This window comes from Alligator mississippiensis, chromosome 15 (genome assembly GCF_030867095.1).
Source record: "Alligator mississippiensis isolate rAllMis1 chromosome 15, rAllMis1, whole genome shotgun sequence".
Taxonomy (NCBI): domain Eukaryota; kingdom Metazoa; phylum Chordata; order Crocodylia; family Alligatoridae; genus Alligator; species Alligator mississippiensis.
In genome coordinates this window covers 5,716,492-5,740,314 of record NC_081838.1, presented here as the reverse complement: position 1 = coordinate 5,740,314, position 23,823 = coordinate 5,716,492, and the positions used below count along the sequence as shown (strand labels likewise).

At 50.0% G+C, this 23,823-nt stretch overlaps 1 protein-coding gene across 6 annotated transcripts in view; it reads left to right on the top strand.

The window, feature by feature from the left end:
• LOC102575965 (uncharacterized) overlaps window positions 1-23,823 on the top strand; it is a 31,152-nt gene that overhangs the window by 5,129 nt on the left and 2,200 nt on the right. For 2 of the 6 annotated variants that reach the window (XM_019497540.2, XM_019497538.2), the window contains exons 5-17: window positions 8,568-8,684; window positions 10,773-10,853; window positions 11,425-12,033; window positions 13,214-13,294; window positions 13,682-14,290; window positions 15,329-15,409; window positions 15,971-16,594; window positions 17,677-17,757; window positions 18,315-18,938; window positions 20,177-20,257; window positions 20,832-21,446; window positions 22,509-22,589; window positions 23,153-23,776. In XM_019497540.2, coding sequence (XP_019353085.1) covers window positions 8,568-8,684; window positions 10,773-10,853; window positions 11,425-12,033; window positions 13,214-13,294; window positions 13,682-14,290; window positions 15,329-15,409; window positions 15,971-16,594; window positions 17,677-17,757; window positions 18,315-18,938; window positions 20,177-20,257; window positions 20,832-21,446; window positions 22,509-22,589; window positions 23,153-23,776 — 4,308 coding nt within the window. Of the gene's footprint in view, window positions 1-8,567; window positions 8,685-10,772; window positions 10,854-11,424; window positions 12,034-13,213; window positions 13,295-13,681; window positions 14,291-15,328; window positions 15,410-15,970; window positions 16,595-17,676; window positions 17,758-18,314; window positions 18,939-20,176; window positions 20,258-20,831; window positions 21,447-22,084; window positions 22,590-22,902; window positions 23,777-23,823 lie in introns of those variants that run through there. The other 4 variants (XM_019497542.2, XM_014603283.3, XM_019497544.2 and 1 more) reach the window with 4 other exon arrangements.

The window sequence follows — 23,823 nt, the reverse complement described above, 5'->3', positions numbered from 1 at the left end:
TCTCAGCATTTCTGTCTGACAGTGTCAGGTCTATGTGCAAAGCTTTCTCCGACGTGCTCCAAGGAATGCAACCCAATGCAATCCTGTCTTTAGCAAGTGACATCTGGTGCACGCAGTTTTCTAATGTGGATAGCCTGGTTTTCTCCTTTAAAAAATCCTTTAAACATTGTCTGGGCTGTAAGCTCTGGTACAGGGAGTCTGTCACCAATCAATGTGGGGATCTACAGGTGATGCTGCTACTTCAACCAGAGCCAGCGCTTACAAGGTAAAATTAATGGTTTCATGTGGTTCATTACCATGTCAGGAATATGAGGTGCTACTGGCAACTTGTGAGCAGGGAGCTGGAAATCACACGTGACTTGCAGTACTTGCTTAAACTCATCTCTTAAGAGGGACGATGTTGAAGATCGGGCGACATTTGTGGCTGAAATGCGATCCAGATCTTCTAACGTGGTTTGAAGGCCGGCAGGCTGTGATCCACCATGCTCACAACAAGCTGATGGATTTGATAAGTTGAGTCAAAGACATGGCATCACAACAGATTGCAAACTGTCGAGGTGAAAACCAGCAGAGACAAGAACTGCTCTTGGCAATAACTGCAAAGTTGAATCAGTACTACAAGTACAGTCCGTCACATCCGCTATGGTTTAAACAACTGATGGCCTCCTCTTTTAGTGCTGTTCACATTTTGGACCCCAACGGGATGCCTGTTCTGAGTTGTGACCCTCAGCTAGTGAAATCAATCCCTCGATGGGGTAAAAATCAGAAGATTTTCAAACTTTGTCTTTTGGATGTGAAGGATTTATTTTAGCTGCACTGTTAATCCCTTCTTCCCATCACCAATAATATTGGAGACATTTCTATCCAAGTCCTTTGTTCATGACGAGTGGATTTTTAGCCAATGTACCAATTCTTCTCTCATCCTGTCTTCTGTTATGTTCAGTTCAGTCTGTTGCTTAATGCTGCTTCTCTTATTACTCTCCTTTTTACAGCGTTTGTCTTTTTTTTCCATAAACAACTTGATCAAAATCGTTTTTTTCTATTTATTGAAGCCCTCTCTTTTCTTCAGTAGCTCAGTAAAGCTCAATATTTCACCACCAGGTTTCCCACTGGTTTTCTTTACTTGACTTGGTATCACCTAATCCTAATGCATTTTCAGATGTCATAAGTACAACCTCTTTCCCTGTATTCCAAAACGGTTTCTGCCTCAAGCTCTTTATTGTTATAACAAGGCTGTAAATTGATTTTATTACGAAGCCTTGGCTTCCAGTTTTGAAAAAACCCTTTCACCATTTCATCTTTTCCCCTAGGATTCCCATGCTGTATTATTTCTTTGGGAAAGCCTGAAGTCAGGAAGTAGGGAACTGTATTGGCCCTCTTTATTCTCATAAGATATTAACCTTCCACATCAGTACTATAAGGTTGCAGCTTGTGTCAAGCTCTTATCTGACCTGTCAGACTTTAATGATGACATCAGACTTAAATGTAGGCAGAGCTAAAGTGATAAATAATTAGTAGCCTATAATTTGATAACATTACCATGATAACGGTTTGTAGAATTTTTTAAATGATGGTTGCAGTATTAAAGTAATAAACTCCTTTTGGGGATTTCCCAGCTCTCAAGAGCATCTCCATTTTTGTAAGAAAAGGTAGTTGACTGACTGAGTTTTCATACATCCCCAACAGCTTATTAAGACAGATTCTAGTAACGCTTCTATAGGAAAATCTATCACAGCCCTACACAAGGTTATAAAACGTGTGCACGCAACTTTAGGTCTCTTTTTTTCACACACATCTGTTTTGGATTTGTGATCAGTTGTGTTTTATGCCCAGATCCCGGATCTCAGAGAAACCAGAGGGAGTTGTATAGTCTTTCTTCCTTGTTCTTCAGCTTTAACGTAGCGGCTCGGTGTTTCAGTGTAGTGCGTTTTGTGGTTGTTGTACCCCACTCTTGTCTAGTGTTGTAAGGTTACAGTTTTCTACAACGTATGTCTTTTCAGGCTTTGGATTTTTATTCATAGTCCCTGAGACATGTGTTTTGGGCTTGTGAAAGGTCGTGTTTTTACTGGATCTGTGCAGGGCAAGGGTGGGCTGCTGCTGTGGGCTGGGGCCAGGGCAGTGCTGGGCTCCTCCCAGCAGGGGGCTGGGCTGGGCTGTGCTTGGGACAGGTGGCGATGGCGATGCTGGGTGGGGGGCTACAGTGAATTCTGGGGTGGCTCCAGCCCCCCCCATGCCCCACTTCCCAGCACTACTGCCCCAAGCATAGCCCGGCCCAGTCCGCTGCTGGGAAGAGCCCAGTGCTGCCCCAGGCTCTAGCCACCCTCGCCCCATGCACAGATCCAAGGGCACACGCTCCCTGTGTCCTCCCAGGGTGCATGTAGTGGGAGGAGCTGCCCCCCCTGTGCCCCCTGGATGAGCTGCTCGTGGCTCCATCTTGCATCTCGCCCCAGCTGTGAAGCCCCTGCCCCTGCTCCATTCCCTTCCTCACTGTGGGGGCCTCGATCTGCCCCCACGCCCCTTCTGTCCCCCCCCACTGCTTCCCTCGCAATAGATTCACCAGCCGGACGCTGCTCTCCAAGCTGCCGGGCTGCACATTGGCAATCGGATCGGTATCGGCAGATACGGCTCGTTAAAAATCGGCTATCGGTATCAGCCCAAAAAATCTCTATCGGTGCACCCGTACCGATAGTTAAAACAGTGTATGTATTAGGTTTAATTACCAGGTCATGTATGTTTGTCAGTCTGCACTGGTAACAGAGACTTCTTTGCTGACCGTTTTGGGTTTTTTTTTAATGTATTCATGTTCTGCCATGGTGTGTTCTCTTGTTTTTACAGCATTGTAGGATAAGCAGGGTCTTTTAGCAGACTCTAAAGCTAGACACAGACTTACCTAGACATGTGCTGATGGAGGGGTGGGGTTTAAACTACCTTGAACCACAAAATAAAAGCTCACTGGTTCAATATCTTTTTGCTTTCCGCCAGCCCTGTTTAAACTATTTAAGGACACCGAAAAAAAATACTGTTTCAAGCATTATGCCAATTGCTGAATTTAAATAAAGCAAGTGTTCATAATGACTATTTCATAATGTTGTTCATAATGACTATTTCTTCTTCAGGTTCATCAGATATGTATAATAGTGTCTACACTTAAATATAAACTACAGTTAGTAAAAACACATAATCAGAAAGTTAAGAATACAAACATACATTTGTTTAAAAAAAAAAAACCTGAAGCCTGCCTGGATATGTAATGCTATCCCTAAAAAAAATAATTAGAGTTTTAAAATAAAACGTGTCTTATAACATTATTTAACTTTAGCCTCCCATCTTGGTTAGATTAGATTTAACTAGGAAAAAAGTAAATTAGTCACTTAGGACTGGCAAAAGACACTGTAATAAGGTGGTCTACCCTTTTTAAGAGGCAGCCATCAGCTCTGTTGAGAGACCCCAGGTGTCAGGGATTTGGATAATGAGGGAGTGCCCCGCTGGCCCTGGGGATAGAGCAGAAACGCAAGAAATGGTGAGCGAACAGTTCACAAGCAGGAGGCAAGCTGTGCTGGGGCCAGAGCCAAAGGACTCCCCTCTTAGTGCCGGGAACAGAAGGGTTTTATTTTACTTGTCCATTTGTTTGCTGCTCGAAGACTATTTTATTGGCAAAGGACGGGTTGCACAACTCATGCAGAACCCAGCAGTCTAGTCAACCGGCTTACAGCGACACATGCCAGCCTCATTTTTATAACACCCCCTACTGTTAGATTATCCTAATGATTATTTCAGCTGCCCAGTCATTTTTGCCTTTGTTCATAGATTTTTAGGGTTGGAAGGGACCCATTCGATCATCGAGTCCGACCCCCTGCTCTGGGCAGGAAAGAACGCTGGGGTCAAGTGACCCCAGCCAGGTGCTTATCTAACCACCTCTTGAACACCTCCAAGGTAGGGCAAAGCACCACCTCCCTTGGAAGTCCAGTCCATATTTTGGCAACCCTCACCGTTCCTCCCCCTCCCTCAATGACCTGCTTTCAATTTACTCTGTAGGAGCTGGAAGAACAGCTTACAGCTATTAAAAAAAAAGTTAATAATGAAAGCCTTCTTTGTCTTCCCATGTTGCTACATCTAGGCCGAAGCACTAGTTTCACTGAATGTCTTGAAAATATACTATGTATTAATGAAGAATTTCCCTCGTACATCCCAGTAGCACCAGCTAGATAAACCTGTTTATCTAGTTCTCAAATTAAATTTGACCAAGGGATGCTTTCTAAATTCCTTTTTAAATGACAACCAACCCCTAGCTAGGCACTGTTATATTGACTGCATAGCTAAAAACAGAACCATTCGTTCAGGGTTGCCAACCCAAGAACAATATGCAACTTTTTACTGACAACCCTTTTTTTTTTACTGACACATGTTCTACATAATGGAAATGTAACCCTTCTGCCAGGCCCTGGACAAGGGCAGGGTTCAAATACAAGGATTTAACACCAACCACAGGAGGGAAAACATGGTTGCCAATAATAAGTTTGCAGATTATCAGTTGAAAAAAGGAGTCTTAATTTGGCAACTCTGTTTGATTGCAGCAATGGTTGTATATTGTGCTGCCTCCCCCAGGGGTCCCCTACTCATCCTTACACCTTGAGGTTCACCCCTGCCAGCCCTGCCCCCCTTTCCCAACATGGACCCCAGGATAATTGTCTGCCTACCTAATGATCTTAAGCAGGCAAATTCCTCATCTGCTTCCCAGTCTCGGGGTGCTTGATTCGTATATCCCATGTTGGAGCAGAAAAATCCTGGATTCTGTTCCAGATGCGTGTTACAAGAGTATCTCTTTTGTCAGCAAATTTCAAGCAAGATAAATTCAGTCAAAACTAACATTACTTTTAAAAATCGGGCATGTGCACATGTGCATGTATGCACACACATGCACATGCACACGCTGTTACCACTTCCGCCACTCCTCACCTCACTTAGATTTTTACTTCCTAAGTTCATAATGGACTTGGTGACAATGATTTCAGAGCTTCATTTTTCTTCTGATGCCTCAAATCCTGCTCTAGGAGCTGGGACCTTGCTCTTATACTTGGATTCTGATGTGTCCAGCTATGGCTGGGCCAGAGGACTGTTGCCCTCAATGACTTCCCCCTCCTTCCTCGTGCTGTCACTAAGGTAGTTCTTTCTCAACAAGGGGTGATGGACAAATGCTGCTAAGGAAAAACTTGTGGGCATCTTGATTTGTTTCACCTGATTTCACAAAATGGTGCTTTCAAACAGGGATCCGTTCATAACTTATGGGTTGGCAGGCTGGAACTGCCAACCAGAAGATGGGAGAGCACTGCAGGCTTCATGACCACAAGTCCAGCCTCTGCATCTGGGGTACCACAGGAGGCTAGGGCATGGACCCTGGATGGGTTCTCAAATCTGATTTGCTGTGGTGGAGGTGAGAACCCAGTCTGGCCGTACCCAAAAAGTGTTCTCAGTCCTGATAAGATGGCTCTGACTGCATGGGAAATGCACAAAAGAATGTTATTTAATGCAATATTGCAGCCATCAGTTTAAAATAACTCCTATAAAAATGTGGCCATCTTTCTATCAAAGCACAGTTGGAGTTGTAGCTAGCAAGGGATGTGAAGGGTAACAAGAAGGGTTTCTACAAGTATGTCAACAACAAGAGGATGATCAGGGAAAGTGTGGGTCCCTTACTGAATGGGGGAGGCAACCTGGTGACAGATGATGCAGAAAAGGCTGAAGTGCTTCATGTCTAGTTGGCAACTGGTATCAAGGGGAGTGCCCCAGGGGTCGGTCCTGGAACCGGCTTTGTTCAACGTCTTCAATGAGCTGGAAGATGACACAGAGCGCACCCTCAGCAACTCTGCAGATGACACCAAGCTGCAGGGAGTAGTAGATACGCTAGAGGGTAGAGCTAGGATTCAGAGCGACCTAGATGAATTGGAGATTGGGCCAAAAGAAATTTCATGAGGTTCAACAAGGACAAGTGCAAAGTCCTGTGCTTAGAGCAATCCTATGCACTGGGACAGGCTAGGGGCTGAGTGGCTGGGCAGCAGCTCTGCAGAAAAGGACCTGGGAGTGACAGTGGACAAGAAACTGAACATGAACCAGCAGTGTGCCCTTGTTGCAAAGAAGGCCAACGGCATCCTGGGCTGCATTGGTAGGAGCATTGCCAGCAGGTCAAGGGAAGTGATTCTTCCCCTCTATTCAGCACCGATGAGGCCACATCCAGAGTCCTGTGTCCAGTTCCGGGTCCCCCATTACAGAAAGGATGTGGACAATTTGGAGAGGGCAACAAAAATGGTTGGGTGGCTGGGGAACATGACTTGAGAGGCTGAAGAAACTGGGTTTTATTTAGTCTGCAGAAGAGAAGACTGAGGGGGATATAATAGCAGCCTTCAGCTCCCTGCAGGGTGGGTCCAAAGAGGATGGAGCTGGACTGTCCTCCGTGCCGGCAGATGACAGAGCAAGGAGCAATGGGCTCAGGTTGCAGCAAGAGAAGTTTAGGTTGGATATTAGGAAGAGTTTTCTCACTAGGAGAGCAGTAAAACACTGGAACAGGCTCCCCAGAGAGGTGGTGGCATCTCCATCCTTGGAGGTTTTTAAGACCCAGTTTGACAAAGTCTTGGCTGGGAGGTTCTTGTTGGGGCTGGTCCTTGGAGCAGGGGGTCGGATTAGATGTGACCACCTGAGGTCCCGTCAACCCTCATTTTCTATGATTCTATCACAGTAAAATGGTGAAATTATAGGCTATTAATTATGTGCTTGTCACTTTAGCTCGGCCTGCATTTAATGTTGACTCTAGAGCCACCTACCTTTAATGCTGGCTTTAGCTCCTCCTCCATATAATTATAACATTGTCATTAAAGGTTGACAGGTCTGATAAGAGTTCAACAAAAGCTGGACCCCCTATACTACTCCCTTCCGTTCTTCCACTTCTAGTCATTGTGAAGTCTACTCGTATTGAACTGACCCTCTTTTTTGTATGCCCATTTTTTTTCTGGAAACCTGTGTTGACCAGTTCCACACTGTGGGCTTTTGCCCACTAAAAATGTGTGTCACCCTGTCTTTTTTTTCAATATCTATCAGTGAGATGGACTGCATCATCCAAATTGCAGTATTTACGAATCTTGCATTCATAGCCACTCCTGTTATCTCCCCTTGGATGGAGAGAGTGCTGTTTGTAGACTTGAGGAATCATTTGGTTGCTTGATAAGAGTAGACTACAAATAGCGAGGTCAAGGAACATCAAGCAGTTTGACGAAGGGAAATGATTTAAGGAGCATGCGAAATGTGTAGAACCAGGATAAAGGAGAGATGGGTTACAAGGACATGAAAAAACAGAAATGAAAGGGTTTAAGTTCACTCTCACCTGGTTGTACTTAGTTTAATTGCAAATTAACAGAACAGAACATAGAAGGCCTGCTTTTGATAGTAACATTAAGGCCACTTCATATCATTAATTGCCTAATGAAAATGCGGGTCTGTCTGTTTTTCCTTCAAAATCTAGTTCAGGTAGAGGAACCCATCTGCAGATACTAGATACCCCTGGTTTCTCAATGTAGTCTCAGTAACTCGGGTAAAGTAGATGGCCTTAACAGACTGTCTGCTTGTTGGTGGGTTTGGTTTTTTGTTTTTAATCTTAGACTTCAGGAAATATGTAACTTTTTTTCTTTTCCCCCGGGAATTGAAGTCTTTATTTCTTTTAGACGTATAACCATCTTGTTTTATGCATAACCATTTTTTCCCTTCGTTCCATAGCCTATTTGGAAATCATTTCTTTTCGTCAAAATTTAAAAAGATCTTTTTGGTTGGAATTGGAATAACAGTAGTTTGAGAAAATTCTGTATTTACACATTATAACGTAAAGGCTTTAGTAAAGTCTTCATATAAATCCTCGTTTTGGACTACTTAATTTTGCTGGGACAAGTCTCTTGGAACTACCTTGGTCCCTCAGACTGTAGCGCGGGTCAGCATATAGTTGCCTCTACACTTATTTTAAAGTCATCTTCCCTACCCTATTGATGCGAATTGCTTTTTCTCTCCCATACGAGGTTTCATTGTCATCCAACTATCATTGGCTCTTCACTTCCAAGAGCGGTCACTCCAAACTTCATAGAGAATAACTCTATTTCCAGTTCTGTGCCCTGATAATCACACAAGTCATATCTATCTATACATGTCCATTCTCTCTCTCTCTCGTACTTTTGGTACTGGCAAATAAATGAGAGCTTTCTTTTTTGTCTTCCTAAAACATCACAGGTCACTGCACCTGTATTCATCTTCTGTAGTACTACAAAGAGTTTTATACCCTTTATATACTCGGGTGGTTGATGCTTTATAGTCCATGTGATATACTTCCACTTTGCCTGGGTGACAAAAACCATCACCTTTTTGGTGGCTTCTGCTTGCAGTGGTGTCTCCTTGGTGCTATATGTCCACCGTCTCTGTTCCTTCAGGGTCCCTTAAAATGTTTGATTCCATTGGATCTGTTCCCCAAATCCCAACTGGACACTGTATGGAGAGTAGCCAGACATAATCACCTGTCTTTGCATTACACCACGCAGGATATCAAGGTCCCACACCAGACTTGATCTGCCGCATCCAGCGAGGGGAGGTGGAGCTCTGGGTCTGTGATGATAAGGACCCTGGAGAAACCGCGTGGTCTAAGAACCTGTCCCCAGGTGAGTGCTGTCAACCCCCCCTCCCCCATCTCCATAGCATTGCTCAGTACCAGAATGACAAGGGGAGCTGGTACCTTGGAAATGAGCCCTGAGCTCCAGTTGAATGACTGACCTCTAAAAGCTTACCCTAATCAGTGCTAATCCAGGCTGGTGTGTGTCTAAACTCCTTGCAATTCAGTGACGTGGGCACAGGCAACTCTTCCTTTCCTCTTCCCTGAAAAAGGGGCATGAAATCCAAATTCATCCATTCAGCAATGCTTCCTATTACCTTCCTGTGGACACTGAGCCTCAGGTACCTTGGCATGGGTTTCGGTCTCAGTGGGAGGGTGGAGCAGAGAACTCAACCCCTGTTACTTGGAGGGAGGCAGTGCCCTAAGGCTGCAGTGTTGCAGGTACCTGTTAGAGGTCTGCAGGTTGTGGGTTGCAGAGCAATAAACCTACTAAAGGCAAAAGAGGAACACCTGGGCCCTCCTGGTGAGGGAGAGGCAAAGTGACCCAGACTCTATAAGCCTGGCCTGGCTGCTGGACTGGGTTCTCATGAGTGAGACCTGGATAGGGACAGATAGTTGGGGAGAGGGGTTGGTTAGAGAGAGAGTCCCACATAGGGACTGACAATTGAGGGGGCTTCAGAGGTATAGACTGCGGGAGCAGGTTGTCTGAGGCCAATTAGGGACAAAGATGCCACGTTCAGAGAAAGAGTTAGAGGACCGGGCCAGAGTGAGGTGACCCGATGAGTGGGGCACCTAAGCTCTTACTTCAGTAATCTGAATGCAGCCTCCAAAATTTCCATGAAGGCCCCTCTACACATGGAGGCAAGGGTACAATGGGATCTAATGTGCGATTCACTCAATAGTGCCTCCTGCCATACCACGCGTGTGGCAGGAGGTGCGATTGAGAGATAACTCATGGGATCCCATTGCACCTTCTTGATGGTGCAGGCTGCACTGGCAAGGAGTAAGACCCTGTGCTCGGCAGCCCCCCACAGCTGAGGGGCTTGAAGACATGGGGGCACTTCACGCAACACTGTGGCTGGGAAACAAAGATGTGGTGATTCCCCCAGGCCCTGAGGTGCAGGAAAGCCCAGAGGAGATTTAGTTGTTGCAATATTTCATGCCCCCCAGGGGCTGCGAGATTGTAGTCACACCGTGCGGCTGCTGGGACCAGCTGGGTCCCAGCTCCAGGAGTCATGCTGCGCAGACCCAGCGTCCCCAGCTGTGGGAGGCTGGGTCCTGGAAGCTGTGGGTTGCTGCTGGGACCCAGAGTCTGTAGCTGTTGGGGCTGAGTGCATGCAGCCCCAACTGGGCAAGGTGCATCCCTATGGCTGGGAGTCCATGGGTGATGAGGGTCCCAGCCACCAGAGAGACACTGCTGCGCAAGCAAGTTAAAGCTATTAGCAATTACTGATATAGTTAGAACACATTTTTGAGGTGTAATTCATATCCGGTTGGAGCTTTTCATTACACGATAAGTACCTTTGCAGTACCTGTCTCTAGAGAATTGAGCAATGAACTAGTGAATTCAATGATGCCTTGTACGTGTAGAGGTGTCTTAAGTTTCCATCAGGATAGGGTAGGTGAGGACAGAGCAATACCTTGGGTTAAGTGGAGCAAAAAATGGGCTTGGAAGTGGCTGCTGGGGGTGCCACAGCCCCCTTTGCGGGTGGTCTCTTTCTGGGGGTCAGCTCCACCCCCAGGAAATTTGTGCAGTGGTAGGGCCAAAGCCTCACCTGACATCTCAATATTCCTTACAATTCTGGTATCCTTGGGGAGCCACTGACTGGAACGTCCACCTTCAGTCAGGGACGTGATTGCTGATACTTCCCCCCTCCCAGAAGGGCATGGTATTATCTCTTTGCAAGTGTTTTGGTGGTCAGGAGCTCTGATTGGACATAGACCGGGGGTTTTCCACCCATTACCTGGGTTCCAGATGCAGGTGGGCTGCTGTGCTCTGTTCTGGAGGATATAAACCCCTCCTGGTTTGCACCAGAATCTCCCGTTTTCTGCTGCATCTTGGGGGCCTTCAGTGTTACAAGCCCAGAGACCTAGAGTCCACGTGCAGTTTAACCTCAAGGTCTTTGTCATGGTGCAGATTTATCTGATTCCTGGGACTCCTTGGCAGAGGACAGCTCTGTGGGCTCATTCCCTGGACCTGGCTCTTCAGTGCAAGCAGGTAGGAAGCAGAGCTCTGCTTCTTCCAGAATAGAAAGCTCATTTGCAGCCTAGCTCATTAGCTGCATGTTCTTCCATCCCAAAAGGTGCCCTTGTGGGATGAGAGCTGACATAGATTGGCATTTCTGCATAGAAGGGCCTTGGTACATGGTCATTTTGGGTGGCCCCTGGACTCTTAACCCTGGATTGTCCACATACTAACACTTTCAAGTGATTTTAAACACTCATGAGGCTCAAACATGGGCCACTCCATGGCAGAATTATCTCTATCCAGCTCCTGTTCTGTTAAGGCGTGGATACTCCACAAAGATGATCCACCCAAGTTGGACTCTTTCAGTATCCCAGCATGCAGTGGTACCTCTCCCACCCTCCTCTTCTCTGTGGACAAACTTTCCATCTCCTGAACCCTACTGCCCAGCAGGCAGCTCAGAAACCAAGCCAACTTCCTTTCCTGCCCCCCCAGGAGTGTGACCTTCCCACCCCTTGGGGATGCAGCCCCATGCAAACAGCCTGTAGAGCACATACCAGCTAGCCAGCTAATGAACATAAACTTTTCCTCCTTCAACCTTCAGCTCTATCAGGCAGCATGAGCCAAAGGATGTCCCCCCTGGATCCCACCAAGCGGGCACCTAATTGGAGCCGTGGTGAGGTCCTGGACCTCATTGTGATATGGGGAGAAGTGAGGAGGACGGTTGCAACTGCAGCGAAGGGGACTAAAGGAAACCGGCAGAATCAGGCCATTTGTGAGAGGATTGCGGCACAGATGGTGGCACGAGGGCATCAGCGGGACTGGCTCCAGGTCAGGACCAAGATAAAGTCCCTGAAATCCCTCTACGTGAGGGGCAGGGATGCCAAGAGGGTGCCTGGGGCAGCCAAGAACACGATCCCCTTCCACAAAGAGCTTGCAGACATCCTTGAGAGGGATCACGCTGTGGCTCCTCGCTATACAGTCCAGTGCACAGCCTCGGACCAGCAAGAGGGGGACAGCGGTGAAGCAGCCTCCTCCCAGCAGCCGCCTGCTGCCCCCCAAGACAGTTGTGAGTATCTGGGGTCCTCCGTGGCCCTGATCCTGAGCCCCATCGCTGAACCTGGAATGCAGGAGACCCAGGAGGTGGCCCCAGGACTGAATGGTTGCAAGTCAGAAGTCACAGAAATTGAGCACCCTGCAGGAAACCTCTCTGGTAAATTGGAGTTTGGGTGGGAGAGAGGGTGGCTGGTGTTGGACTGGTTTGTTTGGGGGCTTTGAAGGGTGCTGGATGGCAGCTTGGGGCTTTAAGATGGGGGTCTTAGCTTGGGTGTCTTGGGGACCTAGATGGGGGTGGGAATGTCTGCATGCTGGGCTATCTAGGTGCTGGGATTTCAGGCCATGCTAATTGATTGCCCCACCACACCATCCAGTGACTAGAAGGATGAAGGCATTGTGATGTGCCCAGTGCCGGAGAAATGTCAGTCGGTGGCACATCCATACGTTACGGGGCCAGCCAGCCAGGCCTATTCAGCCTTTTTGAGGTTTTTAAGAACTGGCTAGACAAAGCCTTGGTGTGGTGGTATAGTCAGGGATGGTCCTTCTTTGAGCAGGGGTTGGAATAGATGACATCCTGAGGTCCCTTCCAATCCCAGTTTTCTATGATTCTTTGATTTTGTGGGTAAATGATTTCATTCGTGGGTCATTCCCACCCTCCCAACCAGCTATAAAGTTAGAATACATTTTCAAAGTTTGCCTTTATAGCTGGTTGCAGCTTTTTATCATGAGATAAGTGCTTTGCATGTGTAGCTGGTCTCCGGGTATTTGTACATTAGCTAGTTGCACAATGCCTGTAACCTATAGAGGCGGCCCACATTTCCATCAGGATATGGCAGTTGAGGTCAGGGTGGCACCCTAGGTTAACAGGGTTTGGAGGTGGCTAATAGGGCTGCCACAGCCCCCTGTGTAGCTGGTCTCATTATAAGGGGTCAGCTCCACGCCCCGGAGACTCATGCAGTAGTATGGCCTGATATCTCAATTTTCAGTCCAAATAAAATAACCCTGGGGAACCATGGATGGGTATATCCATCTCCAGTCACCAGTGTAAATAGGTTATACTCCTGCTCAAGGACATGGGATTATCCCTTAACAATTGTCTCGGTGGTCAGGAGCTCTGGGAGCCAGGTGGGGTTAGGTTATAGAGAGACTGGGGCTTTCCCACCCGTTACCTGGTTCCTAGGGGCAGGTGGGTTCCTCTGCACTGGGGGATATAAACCCCTTCTGGTTTGCACAATAATCTCCCTCTTTCTGTTGCGTCTCTGGGGCCTTCAGTGTCACAAGCACTGAGATCTAGTGTCCTTGTGCTGTTTAACCCCGAGGTCTTTGTCATGTTGCAGATTTCTCTGACGCCTGGGACCCTTTGGCAGAGGACAGCTCTGTGGGCTCCTTCCCTGGACCTGACCCTTCAGTGCAAGCAGGTAGGGAGCAGAGCTTTGCTTCTTCCAGAAGGGAGAGCTCATTTCCAGCCTTGCTCACTAGCTGTATATTCTCCCGTCCCAAAAGGTGTCCTTGAGGGATGAGGGCTGACATAGATTGGCTTTTCTCTGGTGGGGGCTTGGTACCTGGTAATTTTGGGTGGCTGCTGGAGTCACCGGTACCCAGGATGCAGTGCCTCTCTCCAGCCTTCTCTTCTGCGTGGACAAACTTTGCACCCCCTGAACCCTACTGCCCAGAAGGCAGATCTGAAACCTGGCCAACTCCCCCTCCCATGTCCTTCATGTTGCTCAGCGATGCAACCACACGCAAACAGCTGGCTGAGCATGTAATAGCTAGCGAGCATAAATTTTTTCTCTATTGTCCTGCAGCTCTCTCAGCCGGTATGAGCCAAAGGATGCCCCCCCTGGACTCCGTCAGGCGGGCACCCAATTGGAGCCACAGTGAGGTGCTGGACCTCATCACGATATGGGGAGAGGTGAGGAGAGCCATTGCAACTGCAGCAAAGGGGACTAAAGGAAACCGTCAGAAACAGGCCGTTTGTGAGAGGATTGCGGCGCAGATGATGGCACGGGGACATCAGCGGGACTGGCTCCAGGTCAGGACCAAGATAAAGTCCCTGAAATCCCTCTATGTGAGGGGCAAGGATGCCAGTAGGGTGCCTGGGGCAGCCAAGAACACGATCCCCTTCCACAAAGAGCTTGCAGACATCCTTGAGAGGGATCACATTGTGGCTCCTTACCATACGGTCCGGTGCACAGCCTCGGGTCCTGTCTGCTATGACCAGGAAGAAGGGGACAGCGGTGAGGCAGCCTCCTCCCAGCAGCCGCCTGGTGCCCCCCAAGAAAGTTGTGAGGACCTGGTGTCCTCCGTGGCCCTGAGCCCCATCGCTGAACCTGGAACGCAGGAGGTGGCCCCCGGACAGGATGGTTGCAAGTCAGAGGTCCCAGAAATTGAGCACCCTGCAGGAAACCTCTCTGGTAAGTTGGGGTTTGGATGGGGGAGAGGGTGGCTGGTGTTCACCTGGTGTGGTGTTTGGGTGCTCTGGAGGGTGATAGATGGGAGCTTGGGGGTGGGGTCCTTTATTGCAGTGTTTGGGGCCTTAGCTTGGGGGTGGGACCTTTGCAAACTGGGCTAACTAGGACCTAGGTTTAGCCGCAATGCTGATTGATTGCCCCCCCTACACCAGCACTGCCCAGGAAGATAGGAATTGTGATGTGCCCGGGGCATGAGTGATGCCCCTGCATTTCATGCTGAGCCAGCCAAGTCTATTCAATGGTAAATGTTTTCATTCATGGGCCATCCCCATCTTTGCAACCAGTGATTTTAGAAGACATTTTCAAGGTGTAAGTTATACCTGGTTGGAGTTTTTATTGTGAAATAATACTTTGAACGTGTACCCGGTATCAAGGGAATTGTGCATTTAACCAGTTAGTTGGATGATGCCTGTAACACGTAGTGGTGGCTTAGGTTTCGGTCAGGATATGGCAGGGGAGGCTAGGGCAATATCCTAGGTTAAGTGGAGTGAAAGATGGGCATGGAGGCAGCTGCTAGGGTGCCATAGCCACTGTTTTAGGTTATCTCTTCATGGGGGTCAGTCCCTCCCCCACAGGGAAGTCGTACAGTGGTATGGCTGTACCTCACCTGACATTTGGTAGAAATCTGGTCTCCACAGGGAACCATGGGCTGGACTGTCCACCTGCAGCCAGCAATGTAAGATGTGATACTACACTCAGAGACATGGTGTAATCCATTAGCAGTTGTCTTGGTGATCAGGAAGTCTGGGAGCCAGTGGGGATTGGACTCTGGAGGGACTGGGGCTTTTCCACCCATTATCTGGCTCCCAGGGTCAGGAGGGATGCTCTGCTCTGCTCTGCTCTGCTCTGCATGATATAAACCCTTTCTGGTTTGCACCAGAATCTCCCTCTTTCTGCTGATCTCTGCGGCCTTCATCGTGACAAGCGCTGGGACCTAGAGTTTATGTGCAGTTTAACCTCAAGGTCTTTGTCGTGTTCCAGGCATCAGAGAAATCTGCAACTCCTTTGCAGAGGACAGCTCTGTGGGCTCATTCCCTGGATCTGGCCCCTCAGTGCAAGCAGGTAGGAAGCTGAGCTCTGCTTCTTGCAGAAGAGATTGCTCATTTTAAGCGGGTTTCATTAGCTGCACGTTCTCCCAAAAGATGTTCTTGAGGGATGAGGGCTGACAGAATGGCTTATTTCTGTCGGGCCCTTGTTACACAGTCATTTTGGGTGGCCCCTGGAGCTCTTAGCCCCTGGATTGTCCATATACTATCACCTTCAAGTGGCTGTAAGCGCTCATCATGTGGCTCAAACTTAGGCCACTCCAGGGTAGGATTATCTCTGTTCTGCACTACCCAGCTCCTGGTCCATTAAGCTGTGGCCACTTCCCACCTCCCCCCACCCCCTTCTGTGTGGAAAAACCTGTGTGTGGACAAACTTTTCAACTCTGTGTTGACGTGATTACCCTGTCCTTTCATTCTACTGCCCAGGGGGCATTTTTGAAACTAAGCCTACTCCCTCCCCACCCCGCAGCCTGCAGGGTTGTGACCTTCCTACCCCTAAGAGATGGAACCCCGTGCAAACAGCCCGCAGAGCACAAAGGAACTAGCAAGCTGAAATGTTTCCTTCTTTCACCTCCAGCTCACTCAGGCAGCGTGAGTCAAAAGATACCCACCCTGGACTCCGTCAGGCGGGCACCTAATTGGAGCCGTGGTGAGGTGCTGGACCTGATCGCGATATGGGGAGAAATGAGGAGGACCATTGCAGCTGCAGGAAAGGGGACTAAAGGAAACCGGCAGAAACAGGCGGTTTGTGAGATGATTGCGGCACAGATGGTGGCACGGGGACATCAGCGGGACTGGCTCCAGGTCAGGACAAAGATAAAGTCCCTGAAATCCCTCTACGTGAGGGGCAGGGGTGCCAAGAGGGTGCCTGGGGCAGCCAAGAATACGATCCCCTTCCACAAAGAGCTTGCAGACATCCTTGAGAGGGATCACGCTGTGGCTCCTCGCTATACAGTCCAGCGCACAGCCTTGGGCCCTTTCTGCTGTGACCAGCAAGAGGGGGACAGAGGTGAGGCAGCCTCCTCCCAGCAGCCGCCTGTTGCCCCCCAAGAAAGTTGTGAGGACCTGGTGTCCTCCGTGGCCCTGATCCTGAGCCCCATCGCTGAACCTGGAACGCGGGAGACCCAGGAGGTGGCCCCGGGACAGGATGGTTGCAAGTCAGAGGTCCCAGAAATTGGGCATCCTGCAGGAAACCTCTCTGGTAAGTCGGGGTTTGGATGGGGTAAAAGGTGGCTGGTTTTTGCCTGGTGTGTTTGGTGGCTTTGGAGGATGATGGATGGGGGCTTGTGGCTAGGCTTGGGGCTTTGAGATGGGGCCTTAGCTTGCAGTGTTGTGGGGCCCTAACTTAGGGGTGGGCACCTCTGCAAACTGGGCTAGCTAGGAGCTGGAGTTAGAGGCCACATTGATTGATGGCCTCCCTACCCCAGCAGTTAGCCAGGAGGACAAAGACATTGAGATGTGCCCAGCGCATGAGTGTTGTCGATCCGTAGCATGCGCATGCTTTCCATGGCCAGCCACCCAGGCCTATTCAAGGTTAAATTCACGGGCCATCCCGATTCCCATCCTTGCAACCAGCTAGAAAGTTAGAACAGCTTTTGAAGTGCAATTTTAAAGGTGGTTGGAACTTTGTATTGTGTTATAAGTGCTTTCCAAGTGTACCTGCTCTCAAGGTAAATGCGCAGTTAACCGGTTATTTGCATGATGCCTTTAACGTGTAGTAGTGGCCTGAGTTTCCCTCGGCGTAGGGCAGCTGAGGCTTGAGCGATACCCTGGGTTAACTGGATTGAAAAATGGTTTTGGAGGCGACCACAGCCCCCTTTGAAGATGGGGTCTGTATTTTTGGGGGAGCCGCTCCACCCAACCCCTAGGAAGTCAGCTATGGTACGACCAAAGACTCACCTGACATCTCAATATTCAGTACAAATCTGGTATCCCTGGGGAACCAAGGACTGGAATGTCCACCCTCAGTCATCAATGTAAGACGTCATACCACCGCTTCATGGCATTGTATTACCCTTTAGCAATTGTGTTGGTTGTCAGGGACTCTGGAAGCCTGTGGGGAATTGACTGTGCAGGGGCTGGGGCTTTCCTTCCCATTACCTGGTTCCCAGGCACAGGTGGGATGCTCTGCTCTGCTCTGCTCTGCTCTGGGGGATGTGAACCCCTCCTGGTCTGCACCAGAATCTTCCTCTTTTTGCTGCATCTCTGGGGCCTCCAGTGTCACAAGCCCTGAGACCTAGAGTCCACGTGCAGTTTAACCCCAAGGTCTTTGTCATGTTGCAGATTTCTCTGATGCCTGGGACTCCTTGGCAGACGACAGCTCTGTGGGCTCATTCCCTGGACCGGAGCCTTCAGTACAAGCAGGTAGGAAACAGAGCTGTGCTTCTTCCAGAAGGGAGAGCGCACTTCAAGCCTGGCTCATTCTCTGCGCAGTCTCCCATCCCAAAAGGTGTCCTTGAGGGATGAGGGCTGACCTGGAATGGCTTTTCTCTGTAAGGGCCTTCTTGCATGGTAATTTTGGGTTGCTCCTGGAGCTCTTAGCTCTTGGATTGTCTGCACCTTAACACCTTCAAGTGGTTGTAGGCACTCATAATGTGGTTCAAAGTTAGGCCACTCCAGGGCAGAATTAACTCTGTTCTGCACAACCCAGCTCCTGTTCCATTAAGGTGTGGCCCCTCCCCAGATATGAGTTTGAGTCCTCCAGTATCCCAAGGTGCAGTGCCCCTCTTCCAACCCTCCTCTTTTGTGTGGACATTCCACCCCCTGCATTCTACTGCCCGGGGGCAGAGCTGGCACCAAGTCAACTCCCATCCTGCCCCCAGGGTTGTGACCTTCCCACCACTCATGGGTGCAACCCCGTGCAAACAGCCTGCAGAGCTAGGCAGCAAGTGAGCCTAGACTTTTCCTCCATTGACCTCCAGATTACTTAGACAGCGTGAACCAAAGGATGCCCCTTCTGGACCCCATCAAGCGGGCACCCAATTGGAGCCATGGTGAGGTGCTGGACCTGATCGCGATATGGGGAGAGATGAGGAGAACCATTGCAACTGCAGCGAAGGGAACTAAGGGAAACCGTCAGAAACAGGCTGTTTGTGAGAGGATTGCGGCGCAGATGGTGGCATGGGGGCATCAGCGGGACTGGCTCCAGGTCAGGACCAAGATAAAGTCCCTGAAATCCCTCTATGTGAGGGGCAGGGATGCCAAGAGGGTGCCTGGGGCAGCCAAGAACGCAGTCCCCTTCCACAAAGAGCTTGCAGACATCCTTGAGGGGGATCATATTGTGGCTCCTTGCCATACAGTCCAGCACACAGCCTTGGGCCCCGTCTGCTGTGACCAGCAAGAAGGGGACAGTGGTGAAGCAGCCTCCTCCCAGCAGCTGCCTGCTGCCCCCCAGGAAAGTTGTGAGGACCCGGTGTCCTCTGTGGCCCTGGTCCTGAGCCCCATCGCTGAACCTGGAACGCAGGAGACCCAGGAGGTGGCCCCCGGACAGGATGGTTGCAAGTCAGAGGTCTCAGAAATCGAGCACCCTGCAGGAAACCTCTTTGGTAAGCTGGGGTTTGGATGGGGGAGAGGGTGGCTGGTGTTGGCCTGGTGTGCTGTTTTGTAGCTTTGGAGGGTGCTGGATGGCAGCATGGGGGTGGCTTGGGATGGGTTTTTTGGGGACCCGAGCCTGGGGGTGCGCACCTTTACACACTGGGCTAGCTAGGAGCTGGGATTACAGGCGATGCTGGTTGGTTGTTCTTTACGCCAGCATTTAGCCAGGAGTGTGAAGGCATTCTGATGTCCCCAATCCATGATTTGGCAAGCAGTGGCACATCCATTCCCCCGATGTCCATCCAGCCAGGCCTATTCAAGGGTAAAAGATTTCATTCGGGGGCCAGGCTCATCCCCATCTTCACAGTCAGCCATAAAGTTAGAACAGAGTTTTGAAGAGTAGCTTAATAATTGGGTGGAGCTTTTTATTGTGTAATAATTACTTTACATCTGTAGCTGCTCTCAAGCTATATACACAGTAAATCAGCTCATTGCATAATGCCTGTAACATGTAATGGTGGCCTACATTTGGATCAGGATGGGGCAGGTGTGGGCAGGACAATACCATGGTTAACTGGAGGAAAAATGTGCTTGGAGGTTCCTGCTAGAGCAGGGGCGGACAATTATTTTGGGCAGAGGGCCGCTTACTGAGTTTTGGCAAGCCATCAAGTGCTGCATGACAGGCAGCCAGGGTCAGATAAATATTAAATTACTAAACTTTTTAGGGGCCCTGTGGGCTGGATAGAATGGCCTGGTGGGCTGCATCCAGCCCGCGGGCTGCATTTTGCCCATCCCTGTGCTAGGGATACCACCTTTGCAGGTGTTCTCTTTACAGGGGGTTATCTCCATCCCCAGGAAAGTCATGCAGTGGTAGAACCAAAGCCTCACCTCACATCGCAATATTCAGTACATGTCTGGTATCTTTGGGAACCATGGACTGGAACATGCACCTTCAGTCAGGAATGTGATTGCTGATACCCCTTCAAGGGCATGGTTTTATCCCTTAGCACTTGCTTTGGCAGTCAGGGGATCTGGGAGCCCATTGGATTGGACTCTAGAGAGACTGGGACTTTTCTACCCATTACCTGGGTCCCTGATGCAAGTGGGATGCCCTTTTGTGGGGGATAGAAACCCTGGTTTGCACCAGAATCTCTCTCTTTCTTCTGCATCTCTGGGGCCTTCAGGGCCACAAGCCCAGAGACCTAGAGTCCATGTGCAGTTTAACCCCAAGGTCTTTGTCATGGTGCAGATTTCTCTGATGCCTGGGACTCGTTGGCAGAGGACAGCTCTGTGGGCTCATTCCCCGGATCTGGCCCGTCAGTGCAAGCAGGTAGGAAGCTGAGCTCTGTTTCTTTCAGAAGATAGAGCAGATTTCAAGCCTGGTTCATTAGCTGCACGTTCTCCCATCCCAAAAGGTGTTCTTGAGGGATGAGGGCTGGCAGAATGGCTTATCTCTGTAAGGGCCTTGTTATGTGGTAATTGTGGGTGGCCCCTGGAGCTTTTAGCTCCTGGATTGTCCGCACACTAACACCTTCAAGCGGCTGCATTATCGAGCACTCATTATGTGGCTCAAATTTAGGTCACTCCAGGGTAGGATTATCTCTGGTCTGCACTACCCAGCTCCTGGTCCATTAAGCTGTGGTCACTTCCTGCGGGTGATTCACCCAAGTTTGAGTCCAGTATCCCAGGATGAAGTAGCTCTTCTCCCACTCCCCTCTTCTGTGTGGACAAAAATCCCACCCCTGAAATCTACTGCCCAGTGGGTAGTTCTGAAACCGAGCCAATCCCCCTGCCCACCCCACGGGGCTGTGACCTTCCTACCCCTAAAGGATGGAGCCCCATGCAAACAGTCCGCAGAGCACATACGAACCAGCACGCTTAAACGTTTCCTTCTTTGACCTCAGGCAGCATGAGTGAAAAGATGCCAGCCCTGGACTCCGTCAGGCGGGCACCTAATTGGAGCCGTGGTGAGGTGCTGGACCTGATCACGGCATGGGGAGAGATGAGGAGAGCCATTGCAACTGCAGGAAAGGGATCTAAAGGAAACCGTCAGAAACAGGCCATTTGTGAGAGGATTGCAGCGCAGATGGTGGCACGGGGGCATCAGCGGGACTGGCTCCAGGTCAGGACCAAGATAAAGTCCCTGAAATCCCTTTATGTGAAGGGCAGGGATGCCAATAAGGTGCCTGGGGCAGCCAAGAACACGATCCCCTTCCACAAAGAGCTTGCAGACATCCTTGAGAGGGATCGCGCTGTGGCTCCTCGCTACACAGTCCAGTGCACAGCCTTGGGCCCTTTCTGCTGTGACCAGCAAGAGGGGGACAGCGGTGAAGCAGCCTCCTCCCAGCAGCTTCCTGCTGCCCTCCAGGAAAGGTCTGAGGATCTGGTGTCCTCCGTGGCCCTGATCCTGAGCCCCATCGCTGAACCTGGAACACAGGAGACTCAGGAGGTGGCCCCAGGACAGGATGGTTGCAAGTCAGAGGTCCCAGAAATTGAGCATCCTGCAGGAAACCTCTCTGGTAAGCTGTGGTTTTAGGTTAGGGAGAGTGTCTCTCGTGTTGGCCTGGTATGGTGTTTGGGGGCTTTGAGGGTTATGGATAGGATCTTGGGGGTGGGCTTGGGGCTTTGGGATGGGGTTTTATCTTGGGGTGTCTTGGGGTCCTAGCTTGCTGGTGATCACCTTTGCACTCTGGGATAGCTAGGAGCTGGGATTACAGGCCGTGCTGATTGATTGACCCCCACTGCAGCACTTAACCAGGAGGACGAAGGCATTGTGATGTGCCCAGTGCATGAGTGGTGTCAATCAGTGGCACGCCCATGCATTATATGGACTGCCAGCCAGGCCTGTTCAAGGGTAAATGTTTTCATTCATTCATGGGCCATCCCTATTCCCATCTTTGCAATCAGGCAAAAGTTAGAACGCCTTGTCAAGGTGTAACTTTATAGTTTGAGCTTGTTATCATGCTATAGCTACATGTTGGCCATCTCAAAGGAAACTACATTTAGTCAGTTCATTGCACAATGTGGAGCATGTATTGTTGGGCTAAATTTCAATCAGGATGAGGCAGGTGACGACAGGGTAATATCTGTGGTTAACTGGAGGGAAAAATGAACTTGGAGGTTCCTGCCACAACCTTTTCAGGTGATCTCTTTACAGGGGGTCATCTCTAATCCCAGGGAAGTAATGCAGTGGTAGGGCCAAAGCCTTACCTCACCTCTCAATATTTAGTACAAATCTGGTATCCTTGGGGAACCATGGAACGGAAAGTGGACCTTCAGTGTGCAGCGTAAGAGGTGATACCGTGACTCAGTGGTATTGTATTGTCCCTTAGCAATGGTCTTGGTGGTCCGGAGCTCAGGGATCCCATTGGGATTGGACTGTAGAGTGACTGGGGATTTCCACCCATTACCTGGGTCCCAGATGCAGGTGGGATGCTGTGCTCTGCTCTGGGGATATTAATCCCTCCTGGTCTGCACAGGAATCTCCCTCTTTCTGCTACATGTCTGAGGCCTCCAGTGCCACAAGCCTGAGACCTAGAGTCCACGTGCAGTTTAACCCCAGAGTCTTTGTCACGGTGCAGATTTCTCTGATGCCTGGGACTGCTTGGCAGAGGACAGCTCTGTGGGCTCATTCCCTGGATCTGGCCCTTCAGTGCAAGCAGGTAGGAAGCAGAGCTCTGCTTCTTCCAGAAGAGAGAGTAAATTTCAAGCCTGGTTCATTAGCTGCGCATTCTCCCATCCCAAAAGGGGTCTTTGAGGGCAAGGGCTGACAGAATGGCTTATCTTTGTAAGGGCTTTGCTACCCAGTCATTTTGGGTAGCTCCTGGAGCTCTTAACCCCTGTATTTTTCTCTCATTAACACCTTCAAATGTTTTAAGCACTCATTATGAGGCTCAATTAGGCCACTCTAGTGCAGGATTATGTCTGATCCGCACTACTCAGCTCCTGATCCATTAAATTGTGGCTGCTCCCTAGAGATGATCCATCCAAGTTGAAGTCCTCCAGTATCCTGAGATACAGTGATGCCTCTCCACCCCCTTACGTCTGTGTGGACCAGCTTTTGCATTCCCTGAACTCTCTTGCCCAGGGAGCAGTTCTCAAACCAAGCCAGCTCCCAGGGGTGTCACCTTCCCCCCATCAGGGTACAACCCCATGCAAACAGCCTGTAGAGCACATACCAGCTAGCCAGCTTACAAATATAAGCTTTTCCTCCATCAACCTCCAGCTCACTCAGCCAGCATGAGCCAAAAGATGCCCGCCCTGGACTCTGTCAAGCGGGCACCTAATTGGAGCCGTGGTGAGGTGCTGGACCTGATCGCGATATGGGGAGAGATGAGGAGAGCCATTGCAGCTGCAGCAAAGGGGACTAAAGGAACCCGGCAGAATCAGGCTGTTTGTGAGAGGATTGCGGCGCAGATGGTGGCACGGGGACATCAGCGGGACTGGCTCCAGGTCAGGACCAAGATAAAGTCCCTGAAATCCCTCTATGTGAGAGGCAGGGATGCCAATAGGATGCCTGGGGCAGCCAAGAACACGATCCCCTTCCACAAAGAGATTGCAGACATCCTTGAGAGGGATCATGCTGTGGCTTCTCACCATACAGTCCAGTGCACAGTTTTGGGCCCCGTCTGCTGTGACCAGCAAGAGGGGGACAGCGGTGAGGCAGCCTCCTCTCAGCAGCCATCTTCTGCCCACCAGCGAAGTTGTGAGGACCTGGTGTCCTCCATGGCCCTGATCCTGAGCCCCATCGCTGAACCTGGAACGCAGGAGACCCAGGAGGTGGCCCCAGGACAGGATGGTTGCAAGTCAGAGGTCCCAGAAATTGAGCACCCTGTAGGAAACCTCTTCGGTAAGTCGGGGCTTGGGTGGGGGAGAGGATGCATGGTGTTGGCCTGG